The 12936-nt window shown below is 44.8% G+C and overlaps 1 protein-coding gene across 1 annotated transcript; it reads left to right on the top strand.

The window, feature by feature from the left end:
• Positions 1-1138: 1138 nt before the first annotated feature.
• On the top strand, positions 1139-3892 carry LOC145338064 (putative G-protein coupled receptor 139). Its single transcript, XM_080182849.1, has 2 exons — positions 1139-1244; positions 2994-3892. Exons 1-2 carry the CDS (start codon positions 1139-1141, stop codon positions 3890-3892), a joined length of 1005 nt encoding a protein of 334 aa, XP_080038975.1.
• The last annotated feature ends 9044 nt before the right edge of the window (positions 3893-12936 follow it).

The following is a 12936-nucleotide window of genomic DNA, read 5'->3' as shown; positions in this document are numbered from 1 at the left end:
TAAGGGGTCGAGGAGATTGGGGCTGGCCTGGGGATGTGTGGGAGGCCAGCGTTCAGAGGTGGGGAGGTCAGAAGGCCAGCAATGGGGGTTTGCGCGATAGACCAGCAATCTGGAGGCCAACAACGCAGAGCTAGTGTGAATGCACCGATCTCTGTGCTGACAGATTGGCACATGCGCTGTGGCCCACACAGCGCTATACTGCTGGCCTCTTGGGCGGGATGGGCCCCACCCCATGGGCCATTCAGCCCATCGAGTCTGCACCGACCACAATCCCTCCCACGCCCTACCCCTGTAACTCCATGCATTTACCCTGCTCGTTCCCCTGACACTAAGGGGCGATTTAGCATGGCCAATCCACCTAATCCGCACGTCTTTGGGCTGTGGGAGGAAACCGGAGCACCTGGAGGAAACCCAAGCAGAAACAGGGAGAATGAGCAAACTCCACACAGACAGTGACCCAAGCTGGTAATCAGGCCCAGGTCCCTGGTGCTGTGAGGCAGCAGTGCGAACCACCGTGCCACCCCAGTACTGTCCTGCATTCATTTTCAAGCTGCTCAAAAACCTCAATCATGTGGTTAACTTCAGCTGTTTTATTAGTCCAACCATTCTTAAATTTAAATATATTTAAAATTAAACCGTAAAGTAGCTAGACTGACTTAGATTGATATATTTTCAGGCCTGTCTTCTGGATGGGACACTTACAGGCCTACAGCCCTCTACAGCCATGCAGTCGTAAACAATGTCAGCCAGTCCACTTCTTTCATCCATCTTTTCTTCTTGAAGTCCTATTATGTCCCAGCCAGGCCAGGTTAATGCTTTACTTTGTGATGTTGAAAATATTGCAATGGAAGGAGTTAACTGAGCTCTGTTTGTTCAGTGACTATAATTAATGTCTCCGTGGATCTTAATTGGAGGATTGCCTGCTTCTACTAATATGGGAATTCTCTCAATGTATTATCCAGAGTGTCAGCAGGAGTATCACTGCCATCAGTGACAGGGATCCGCAGCTCCGGAGACAGGGAGAGATCAGAATCCGAGGAGACTCAACTGGAATATTCCAACAATGGATCAGAGTCTGAAAACAATGGATTGGAATGTTACATCAATGAGCAGGGATCTATCCTATTGGCTTTATATGATGTCTGTGGATTCGCAATGGAACACATTGCAAAATCGGATCCAATGTGCACTGAAGATTATTCAGCACTTTTACTATCCTATCCTGGCTATTGTTGGCATCCCTCGTAAGTCTCTCTAACCAGCTGTCACTTCTTTAACTGTTTATGTCATTTAGTCTTCCATTTTTGTGCTTTTATTGATCCTGCCAATCTTGGAAAAGGATCAATCCAACATGAAACATTAACTCTGTTTCACTCTGCAGATCTGCTGCAATCCTCCAGTATTTTCTGATGCTATTGTACAAGATACCAGTTAGACCTCAGCTGGAACGTTGTGTAACATTCTGAGCACCATACTATAGGAAGGATGTGAACAAATTAGAGAGGGTGCAGAAGAGAGTTACAAGAACGGTTCCAGGGTTGAGCATGTTCAGTTATGAAAATAGACTGGAGAGGTTGGGACTGCTCTCCTTGGAGAGAAGAAGCTAACAAAAGACAATGTCACAAAACGGTGAGCTTGGCCACACTAAGTTCACTGGAGAGGTGCTGTGTTGTGATTTCACTGCAGATCCAAGCAGTCGCAACCAGCGATGTAGTTCCACCGGGCTCTGGCTTTATTCCATTGTCTGAAATTATTGCCCAGGAGTGATCCAGGTGAAATTAGGAGGGAGAGAGAAGAGCAAGGGGTGCAGCAGCTGCGGTGATCTTTCGTGTGGGGGTGGAGCTGGGTGAGGGGTGGAGGAGATGCTGTATGGACTACAATTAAAACTGCATCAAATAACTCATTTCAAAGTGTTAGCATCTCTCCCTCTGATTGAGATAAATACACAGCTCAAGAGACAGACCTTCCAATCACGTCATTAACATGGTGCAGAGATTTCTGCATCACTTGGGTGGCACTGAGAGTATCTTCTGGGGGCTAAAATTTCCTCCAACAGTCCAAAGAAGTGTGGGCTAGGTTGATTGGCCATGCTGAATTGCCCCTTAATGTCAGGGGGATCATCAGGGTAAGTGTGAAGTGTTACAGGAATAGGTCCTAGGTGGGATTGTGGTTGGTGCAGACTCAATGGGCTGAATGGCCTCCTTCTGTACTGTAGGGATTCTGTGATTTTTTTTCACTTTGGACTCTCACTGCATCTGGGACAGCAAGTTGTTGTTGTAGCTCGTGGAAAATGATGGGGTTAAACAGTATCAGATGGTCAATAGTGTTGCCTTCTGGCCAGAGATTCTGGCACCTGAAACACCATCATCACTAGGGGTGTTTAGACTCATAGAATCCCTACAGTACAGAAGGAGGACATTCAGCCCATTGAGCCTGCACCGTCAACAATCCCACACTATTCCCATGACTCCACATATTTAGCCTGCTGATCCCCCTGAAACTCGGGTCAATTTAGCATGGCCTATCCACCTAACCTGCACATCTTTGGAATGAGGCAGGAAAGCAGGGCACCCAGACGAAACCCATGCAGACACGGGGAGAATGTACAAACTCCACACAGACAGTGACCCAAGCCAGGAGTGGAACCCGTGTTCCTGGCCCTCTGAGGCAGCAGTTCTCGCCGCTGTGCAACCTTGACGCCCTCGCAATGTGATCATTTCAAAAGAAATGTAATTGTGTTTCAGTTCGGGAGGAATAGGAAGCAGGGGTGGGTGATAATCAACATTCAGTTGAACAATTTCAATAACATCACATGTGCCATTTAAGCACTCCCATATTCCACCTTATTACAGATTTGTTCTTTCATTCGTTCTTTCAAGTACATTCATGGAATATATCAATGGGAGACCAACACAATTGAGGGTCTCAGTAAAACCTCAATGAAACTGCTACCTTTACTTCCAGCCTGATGTTTGATTTTCCTCTCCTCACAGTTAACTTAGTGACGATTATGATCCTCTCCCGGGGAAAGTGCGGTCTCTCCAAATCTGTCACTCACTACCTGGTTGCCATGGCAGCAGCTGATCTACTGGTCATTATCGTTGACTTGATATTGAGACACATTTCAATTACTTTTGATGACCAGTTTTATTTCCGGCGATCCATCCCCATCTGTAATATCCACGCCGTCCTGCTCTATGCAGTTACTGACTGTTCTGTCTATTTCACCGTCACTTTCACCTTTGATCGATTTGTTGCCATTTGCTGCCAGAAGCTGAAAAGTAAATACTGCAGTGAGAAAACGGCAACTGTGGTCCTGGGAACAGTGACTGTGCTGAGCTGCTTAAAGAATATTTTCTGGTATTTTATGTTCCTGCCTCAGTATAGGTTGAAGGGCAATACTTGGTTTTGTGAAATGTCATTCGATGTTCAGGTATCTCAAATTTGGGGACCAATCGAGTTCCTCCATCACATTCTAAATCCAGCAGCGCCATTTGTCCTGATTCTGTTCCTCAATGGATTCACTGTCAGACACATTATAGTGAGCAGCAGCGTTCGCAAGAGACTACGGACTCACAGCAGTGAAGACAGTTCCAGAGACCCAGAGATGGAGAGTCGCAGGAAATCCATAATTCTACTCTTTGTTATCTCGGGCAATTTCATCATCTTATGGGCACTGTTAATGTTTTATTTTACATGGTACCGAATGTCAGGTTTGGGATATCAATCTGTTTCTCTCCATCCTTTGGTGCTTGAATTGGGTTTCATGCTGCAACTCTTCAGTTGCTGCACCAACACTTGCATTTATGCTGTGACCCAGACTAAGTTCAGAGAGGAGTTGAAGAGTATGCTGAAGTATCCCTTTATTCTAACTCTGAAATCCATTCATTGAGGAACAGAATTGAGTCACTGAGTGATTCCAGAAATTTTACCATGTTATTTCCCATTTCCAGCACGGTGGGTGGGAGGAGAGGGGGAGGGGGATTGTGCAGAGGGACGTTCCCCATTGTGATGATGGAAGAACATGCGGCCATTCCTAATGGGATGGTGAGTTGGACACGTTGAGCAATCTGGTCAGATAGTATTTCCCATGAAAACCTGACATGCTTATAGTTATTGAATTTACTGGACACTTGACACAAACAGATCATCAGAGAGGGCAACCGTGGGACCAACCTCACTGGAGCCCAGAATATCCAGCCACCTTGGAAGCATTCAATGCTGTGGCTGCAAGAGCAAATCAGACGATGAGAATCCACTGCTTTCCTCCCCATTGTCCACAAACATTAGTGCTGAATTTAGGAGTGTGATGGGCGAATGGGCCAGGAACTGGCAAATGGAATTTAATGTTAGCAAGTGTGAAGTTGTCCACTTTGGTAGGAATAATGGTAGGAAGGACTATTACTTACATGGTGAAAAACTGCAGCATGCAACGGTGCAGAGGGACCTCAGCGTCCTTGTGCATGAGTCGCAAAAACCCAGCCTGCAGGTGGTCAGGAAGGCGAATGGGATGCTGGCCTTCATAGTGAGGGGGATTGAATATAAAAGTAGGGAGGTCTTGCTGCAACTGTACAGGGCACTGGTGAGGCCGCAGCTGGAGTACTGTGTGCAGTTTTGGTTGCCGCACTTACGCAAGGATATTTTGGCCTTGGAGTGAGTGCAGAGGAGGTTCACTAGGCTGATACCGGAGTTGAGGGGGTTGAACTATGAGGAGAGGCTGAATAAACTAGGCTTGTACTCGTTAGAGTTTAGAAGAATGAGGGGACATCTCATTGAGACATATAAGATGAAGAATGGGATGGATAGGATAGAGGTGGAGAGGCTCTTCCCGCTCAGAAAGGACAATAGGACTAGAGGGCACAGCCTCAAGTTAAGGGGGGGGACAGTTTAGAACGGAGTTGAGGAGGAACTTCTTCACTCAAAGGGTGGTGAATCTCTGGAATTCTCTGCCCGTTGAAGTGGTGAGGACTGCCTCGCTAAATATATTTAAGACGCGGGTAGATAGGTTTTTGATAGGCAAGGGGATTAGGGTTATGGGGAGAGGGCGGGAAAGTGGAACTGATCCACAACAGATCAGCCATGATCTTACTGAATGGCGGGGCAGGCTCGAAGGGCTAGATGGCCTACTCCTGCTCTTATCTCTTATGTTCTTATGATATTCTCTGCTTGCCTGGATGAGTGCAAGTCCAACAGTACTCAAGCAATTCAACACCATTCAGGGAAAAGCAGCCCACTGGAGCGTTCTGAATCTGCATCACCATTCAGTATGATTAATGGTGGATTTTGGGCTTTAACTGCACAGACCATCCTTCCTCCATGTTCCCTGTTTCCAGGAGATCAGTCAATTGAGCCTTCGATGTATTTAATAATGGAGCATCCACAGCCTTCTGGGATAGAGAGTACCAAGGATTTGCAATCCTTTAAGAAGAATAATTTCTCCTCATCTCAATCCTAAATGACCAGCTCCCCATGTTTTATATTCCCCAAGAGAGCAAATGATCTCTCAGCATCCACCCTTTGAAGTCCCTCCTGAATCTGAAGTGATTAAATGAGATCATTGATCATTCTTTGAACTCAATAGAAAATGAACACAATTTGTTCAGCCTCCAATCATAAGACAATCCCCTCATCTGAGGCACTAGTTTAATGAACCTTCACTGTTCCTCCTCCATTGGTTTAAATGTCAATACCAAAGCTTCAAAAATATTCCTGATATGCTATTATCAAAACCTTGTACAATTGAAGTAAATCTTCTTTATTCTTGTACACCAATCCCCTGACAATAGAAGTCAATATTCACTTTGCATTCCTCATTACCTGCTCCCCCTGTTAAATGTTTGCATTCCAGTTCTAAGCAATCCCGAGTCTCTTTGAAAATCAAAACCTACAAGTTTCTCGCTATTTGAAAGAATTGGATTTTCTATAATAACTTCACATTTCCATAGATTATAATCTACCTTGCTCCCATTCGCTTAACTTGTCTATATCTCTTTGATGTCTCTCTCTCTGTGTCCTCCTCGCTGCTTACCTTCCCACTGAGCTTTTCATCACCAGCACACTTAGATACATCTCTCTCTATCCCTTGACCTAAAACATTAATAAACATTGTAAATGGCTGAGGGCCCAGCACTAACCCTTGTGGACCTCCACCAATGACAACATGAAAGAAACACGATTAGTCTGTCAACCAATCTTCTATTCATGCTGATATAATACCTCCAAATCTACGCACAATCATCTTGCCTCTTAACCATTTGTGTGGCACTTTGTAACTGCCTTTTATAAATCCAGGTAATTTACATCTATTGATTCCCCATTTTTCCCTTTACCACCCCATCCCCCAACATCTCCTCACTTTTGGTAAATACGGCTATATACCAATATTGCTCTTGCGACCCATTTTAGATCATTGGTTGGTGTATTCTATATTAAACCTTGACAGCTAATGGTGGCACGATGGCACAGTGGTTAGCAGTACCACCTCACAATGCCTGGGACCGGCCTTCAATTCTGGCCTTGGGTCGCGGTTTGTGTGGAGTTTGCCACATTCTCCCTGTGTCTGCATGCGTCCCTCCAGGTGCTCTGTTTTCTCCCCATATACCAAAGATGTCTGCTTTAGGTTGACTGGCCATGTTAAATTGCCCCTTAGTATCAGGGGGACCAGCATGGTAAATAAATGTGGTCACAGGGATGGGGCCTGGGTGGGATTGTTGTTGGTGCAGACAGGATGGGCTGAAGGGCCTCTTCTGCACTGTATGATTCTATGATTATATTTATCAATGCTACCTTTTTGGTCACCTTTCGCTGGTTTCTAAGTGCTCCCAATACTCCATTACTCTCATATTTTTGCAATGTTGTAAGCATGTTCTTTCAATCTAATGCTATCTCTAAACAGTGAGTCATGGATGGATCCCTCTCACGTTTTCTCATGGAATGTACTTCTGGTGGATGTAGTGACTTGTTCCTTTCAGAGTTTTCCTGCTGTTTTTTTACAGCCATACCTCTCAGTCAATTTAATTAATTTACGCTGTTCACTCGTATCGATGTAACCATCTTTGTTTAGATTGAAAATTGTTCTTTCTAATTGGAATTTGTTAGTTTCCAGACGGACATTGATTTCAATGGTGCTGTGGGGTAAGTTCAGATGGCCGGTACTGTCTTTAACTACAGACAATAAAAAACTCATGAGACAGATCCCCTGTATAAAAAACATAATATTTAACAAAAACACAACATGCAATTGCTCAGAGGTCACCAAAAAGGTTAAGCAGCTCTGGAATAGAGTGGCAGAATCTCTCTGGTGAATCTAATGTTTACAGTCAAAAACAGATCAATTATAGATCTTCTGATCAATTATTCCTGCCTTACATTACTTTAATATCAATTACACCTAATAGGCACACATCAATAAGTCTCTGACGTTCACCCCAGCCATTCTATCATCCAGTACAATGATATCTCATTCATCCATTTAATCTGGATGCTGACTCCAAACTTGGCTAAAGTCACTTCCTGGTTGCCTGGTTACCTTGGACGCTTGCTGCAGGGATCAAACTGGATTATCCCCACCGGTTCATTGCCAACCTGCATGAACAGGTGGTCCTGCGTCCAGGCACATCCATGTCCTGAGTCTAGACAATGAATTGAGCCTATTTATAATGTTCCCTCGCAATTCTGATAAGAATTTCACTAACCGCGGGGTTCCCAGGCCTTTGGCTCTGAACTCTTCAACTTTACCATCATCCTTTACTGTAACCTGCTTTCTGCTGAAGTGAGCAATGATTCATACATTTAAAATGTATTTCAAAATCTCAATAAATATGTTGGAAAATCATAAAGATTTGTTCAATTTTCTTACTGCATCCACACATGTAAGAACATAAGAAATAGGAGCAGGAGTAGGCCATCTAGCCCTTCGAGCCTGCCCCGCCATTCAATAAGATCATGGCTGATCTGTCGTAGCTCAGTTCCACAATCCCGCCCTCTCCCCATAACCCTTAATCCCCTCGCTTATCAAAAACCCATCAACCCGGGTCTTAAAAATATTTAGCGAGGCAGCCTCCACCACCTCAACGGGCAGAGAATTCCAGAGATTCACCACCCTTTGAGTGAAGAAGTTCCTCCTCAACTCCGTTCTAAACCGCGCCCCCCTTTATCTTGAGCCTGTGCCCCCTAGTCCTACTATCCTTTCTGCGCGGGAAGAGTCTCTCCACCTCTATCCTATCCATCCCATTCATCATCTTATACGTCTCAATGAGATCTCCCCTCATTCTTCTAAACTCTAACGAGTACAAGCCTAGTTTATTCAGCCTCTCCTCATAGCTCAACCCCCTCAACTCCGGTATCAGCCTAGTAAACCTCCTCTGCACTCCCTCCAAGGCCAAAATATCCTTGCGTAAGTGCGGTGACCAAAACTGCACACAGTACTCCAGCTGCGGCCTCACCAATGCCCTATACAGCCGCAGCAAGACCTCCCTACTCTTATATTCAATCCCCCTCGCTATGAAGGCCAGCATCCCATTAGCCTTCCTGACCACCTGCTGCACCTGCAGGCTGGGTTTTTGCGACTCATGCACAAGGACCCCAAGGTCCCTCTGCACCGTCGCCTGCTGCAGTTTTTCGCCACGTAAGAAATAGTCCTTCCTGCCAAAGTGGACCACCTCGCACTTGCCAACATTAAATTCCATTTGCCATTTCCTGGCCTATTCGCCCAGCCTATCTAGATCCTTCTGCAGACTCTCAACACCCTCCACGCAATTTGCCGTTCCCCCAATCTTGGTGTCATCAGCAAATTTCGACACCATACACTCGGTTCCCTCCTCCAGATCATCTATATAAATGGTAAATAGCTGAGGCCCCAGCACCGACCCCTGGGGCACTCCACTAGTCACCAACCGCCAATCCGAATAGCACCCATTAACCCCCACTCTCTGCCTCCTATTTGACAACCAATGCTCTATCCACGCTAACACCCTACCCCCAACTCCATGCCCCCTTACCTTCTGCAATAACCTCTTGTGAGGTACCTTGTCAAACGCCTTCTGAAAATCAAGAAAGACCACATCCACCTGCTCTCCTCTATCCACCGCCCTAGACACATCCTCATAGAACTCCAATAAATTTGTCAGACACGACTTCCCCTTAACGAAACCGTGCTGCGTCTGCTCTATCAAGCAATTCCCCTCAAGATGCCTCGCTATTTCCTCCTTGATGACGGATTCTAACATTTCACCTACAACAGACGTTAAACTAACCGGCCTATAATTCCCTGCCTTTTGCCTGGCACCCTTCTTAAACAACGGCGTAACATTAGCCGCTTTCCAATCTTCCGGCACTTCCCCGGAATCCAGCGACGTGTAAATTATTCATCTCATTGGCTCGCTAATTTTGGTTCAAGGACCATTTAACTCTTTGCTAATAGTCTTGCTAGTGTCTCAATGTATTGTTATGCACCTTATTAATAATTAGGAACTTCCCATTTCAATCCCCCTCCTGGCCATTGGTTAGCCCAATGCTAAGCCAGTAAACACTTAAATTCTAAAGAGTGATTGGATGCTTGATTTCATCAAACATAGATCATAGAACAGTACAGCACAGTACAGGCCCTTGATGTTGTGCCCAGCTTTGTCCAAGATCAAGCTATCCCACTTCCTATCATTCTGGAGTGTTCCATGTGCCTATCCAATAACCACTTGAAAGTTCCTGAAGTGTCCGACTCCACTATCACAGCAGGCAGTCCATTCCACACCCCAACCACTCTTTCAGTAAAGAACTTACCTCGGACATCCCTTCTATATTTCCCACCACGAACCTTATAGTTATGCCCCTGGTAACAGCTATATCCACCCGAGGAAATAGTCTCTGCACGTCCACTCTATTTATCATCATCTTATGAACCTCTATTAAGTCGCTTCTCATCCTCCTCCGCCCCAAAAGAAAAAAGCCACATTTCCCTCAACCTTTCCTCATGAGACCTATCCTCCAAACCAGGCAACATCCTGGTAAATCTCCTCTCCACTCTCTCCAAAGCTTCCACATCCTTCTTATAGTGAGGTGACCAGATCTGCACACAATATTCCAAATGTGGTCTCACCAAAGTCCTGTATATTTGCAGCATAACCCCACGGCTCTTAAACTCAAATCCCCGTTAATGAACGCTAACACACTATAATAATAACTCCATCTGCCACTTTTCTGCCCAGCTCTGCATCCTATCAATTCTCTTTGCAGTCTACAACAGCCCTCCACCTTATCCACTACTCCACCAATCTTGGTGTTATCAGCAAATTTACTGACCCATCCTTCAGCCCCCTCTTCCAAGTCATTGATAAAAATCACAAATAGCAGAGGACCCAGCACTGATCCCTGTGATACACCGCTGGTAACTGGTCTCCAGTCTGAAAATTTTCCGTCCATCACCCTCTGTCTTCTGTGAGACAGACAGTTAGTTATCCAATCGGCCAAATTTCCCTTTATCCCACACCTCCTTACTTTCTTCATGAGTCTACCATGGGCAACCTTATCAAATGCCTTTCTAAATTCCATGTATACGATATCAATTGCTCTACCTTCATCTGTACACTTCGTTACCTCCTCAAAAAATTCAATCAAATTTGTCACGCAAGACTTACCATTCACAAATCCATGCTGACTATCCCGGATTAAGCTGCATCTTTCCAAATGGTCATAAATCCTATCCCTCAGGACCTTTTCCACTAACTTACCAACCACCAAGGTAAGACTAACCGGCCTATAATTACCAGGGTCATTCCTATTTCCTTTCTTAAAGACAGGAACAACATTTGCCACTCTCCAGTCCTCTGGCACTATCTCCATGAACGGTGAGGACCCAAAGATCAAAGCCAAATGCTCTGCAATCTCATCTCTTGCCTCCCAAAGAATCCTAAGATATATCCCATCTGGCCCAGGGAACTTATCGACCCTCAGGTTTTTCAAAATTGCTAATACATCTTCTTTCAGAACATCTACCTCTTCTAGCCTATCAGCCTGTATCACACTCTCATCCTTAAAAACATGGCCTCCCTCCTTGGTAAACACTGCAGAAAAGTATTCATTCATCACCTCTCCTATCTCTTCTGACTCCATGCACAAGTTCCCACTACTATCCTTGACCAGCCCTAACCTCACCCTGGTCATTCTTTTATTTCTCACATAAGAGTATCTGACCCATCAAGGACATCTCATGCCCTCTCCTTGCTCTCCTAAGGCCTCTTTTTAGCTCATACCTTGCTACCTTGTAACCCTCAAGCAACCCAACTGAACCTTGTTTTTCATCCTTATATACACTTCTTTTTCCCTCCTGACGAGAAATTCAACCTCTTTTGTGAACCATGGTTCCCTCACTCGGCCATTTCCTCCCTGCCTGACTGGGACATACCTATCAAGGGCATGCAGTATTTGTTCCTTGAACAAGCTCCACTTTTCATTTGTGCCTTTCCCTGACAGTTTCTGTTCCCATATCATGATCCCTAATTCTTGCCTAATCGCATCAGAATGACCCCTCCCTCAATTATAAACCTTGACCTGCCGTATGGCCCTATCCCTCTCCATTGCAATATTGAAAAACACCAAATTGTGGTCACTATCTCCAATGTACTCTCCCGCAAACAAATCTAACACTTGGCCCAGTTCATTACCCAGTACCAAATCCAATGTGGCCCCACCTCTTGTCAGCCTATTCACATATTGTGTCAGGAAACCCTCCTGCACACACTGTACAAAAACTGCCCCATCTGAACTATTCAACCTATAAAGGTTCCAATCAATATTTGGAAAGTTAAAGTCACCCATGATAACTACCTTGTGACCTCCACACCTTATCCATAATCTGCTTTGCAAGTTCCTCCTCCGCATCTCTGTTACTATTTGGGAGCCTATAGAAAACTCCTAACCACATGACCAATCCTTTTCTAACTTCAGCCCATATTACCTCAGTAGGCAGATCCTCTTCAAACTGCCTTTCAGCAGCCGTTAAACTATCCTGGATTAACAATGCTACTCTTCCACCTCTTTTACCACCTTCCCTACTCTTACAGAAATCCTATACCCCAGAACTTCCAACAACCATTCCTGTCCCTGTTCTAACCATGTCTCTGTAATGGCCCTAACACTGTAGTCCCAAGTACCAATCCATGCTCCAAGTTCACCTACCTTATTCCGGATGCTCCTTGCATTGAAGTAGATATTTCTTCCTTCTTAACCTGGGTGTCATCACCAATAACATACTGAATGTATGTAATTGTGTAGAAATCATAATCCCACTAATACTTAAAAATCATAAAGAAAACGTAATATCGTCTCACATAGGCCATCAAATAGCTGTCTGGCAATACATATTCTTATAAACCAGCGGAGCACTTAGTCATAGGGACATCTCCTTGTCCTCTTGGATCGATGCCACTGCTGCTGTCCTCATCATTGACTTTGTTGCCAAAGAACAGCAATATTTGAACCCTTGCACAATTATAATGATCATTGGAATGAAAATGGAGTAAAATACTATCCCTTGCACTATACTTGTCCCAAGTGATCTCATCCAGTCAGTTCTGCAGCTCCTCAGAAAAGAAGATGTTGGTTCTTTAAGTTTCTCGAAGTCCTTCTGAATGTGCGCAGCCAAATTAATTATGTTCTCTGAAGTGTCTGGTAAGTATGTGCAACATTTTGTTCCAATTAAAGCACATCTTCCACCCTTAGCTGCCAATATGAACTCAAATGCCCACATGTTTTGTCGCACAACTGCCTGCATGGCAACCATCTCATTACTGATCTTCAATAAGTGCCATTGAGTGTTAGGTAAGTGTGCTTCCCCTGAAGCAATATCAAATAATGCAAGATTGATTACGATTGGTGGATCCAGACCAATTTGGTTGGTTATATCGACCGAATGTTGACACTTGTTCATGCCCCAATCTCTTC

The sequence above is a fragment of the Carcharhinus amblyrhynchos genome, unplaced genomic scaffold (assembly GCF_965287045.1).
Source record: "Carcharhinus amblyrhynchos unplaced genomic scaffold, sCarAmb.v2.hapA scaffold_92, whole genome shotgun sequence".
Lineage (NCBI taxonomy): Eukaryota > Metazoa > Chordata > Chondrichthyes > Carcharhiniformes > Carcharhinidae > Carcharhinus > Carcharhinus amblyrhynchos.
This window is presented reverse-complemented; position numbering and strand designations above follow the sequence as displayed.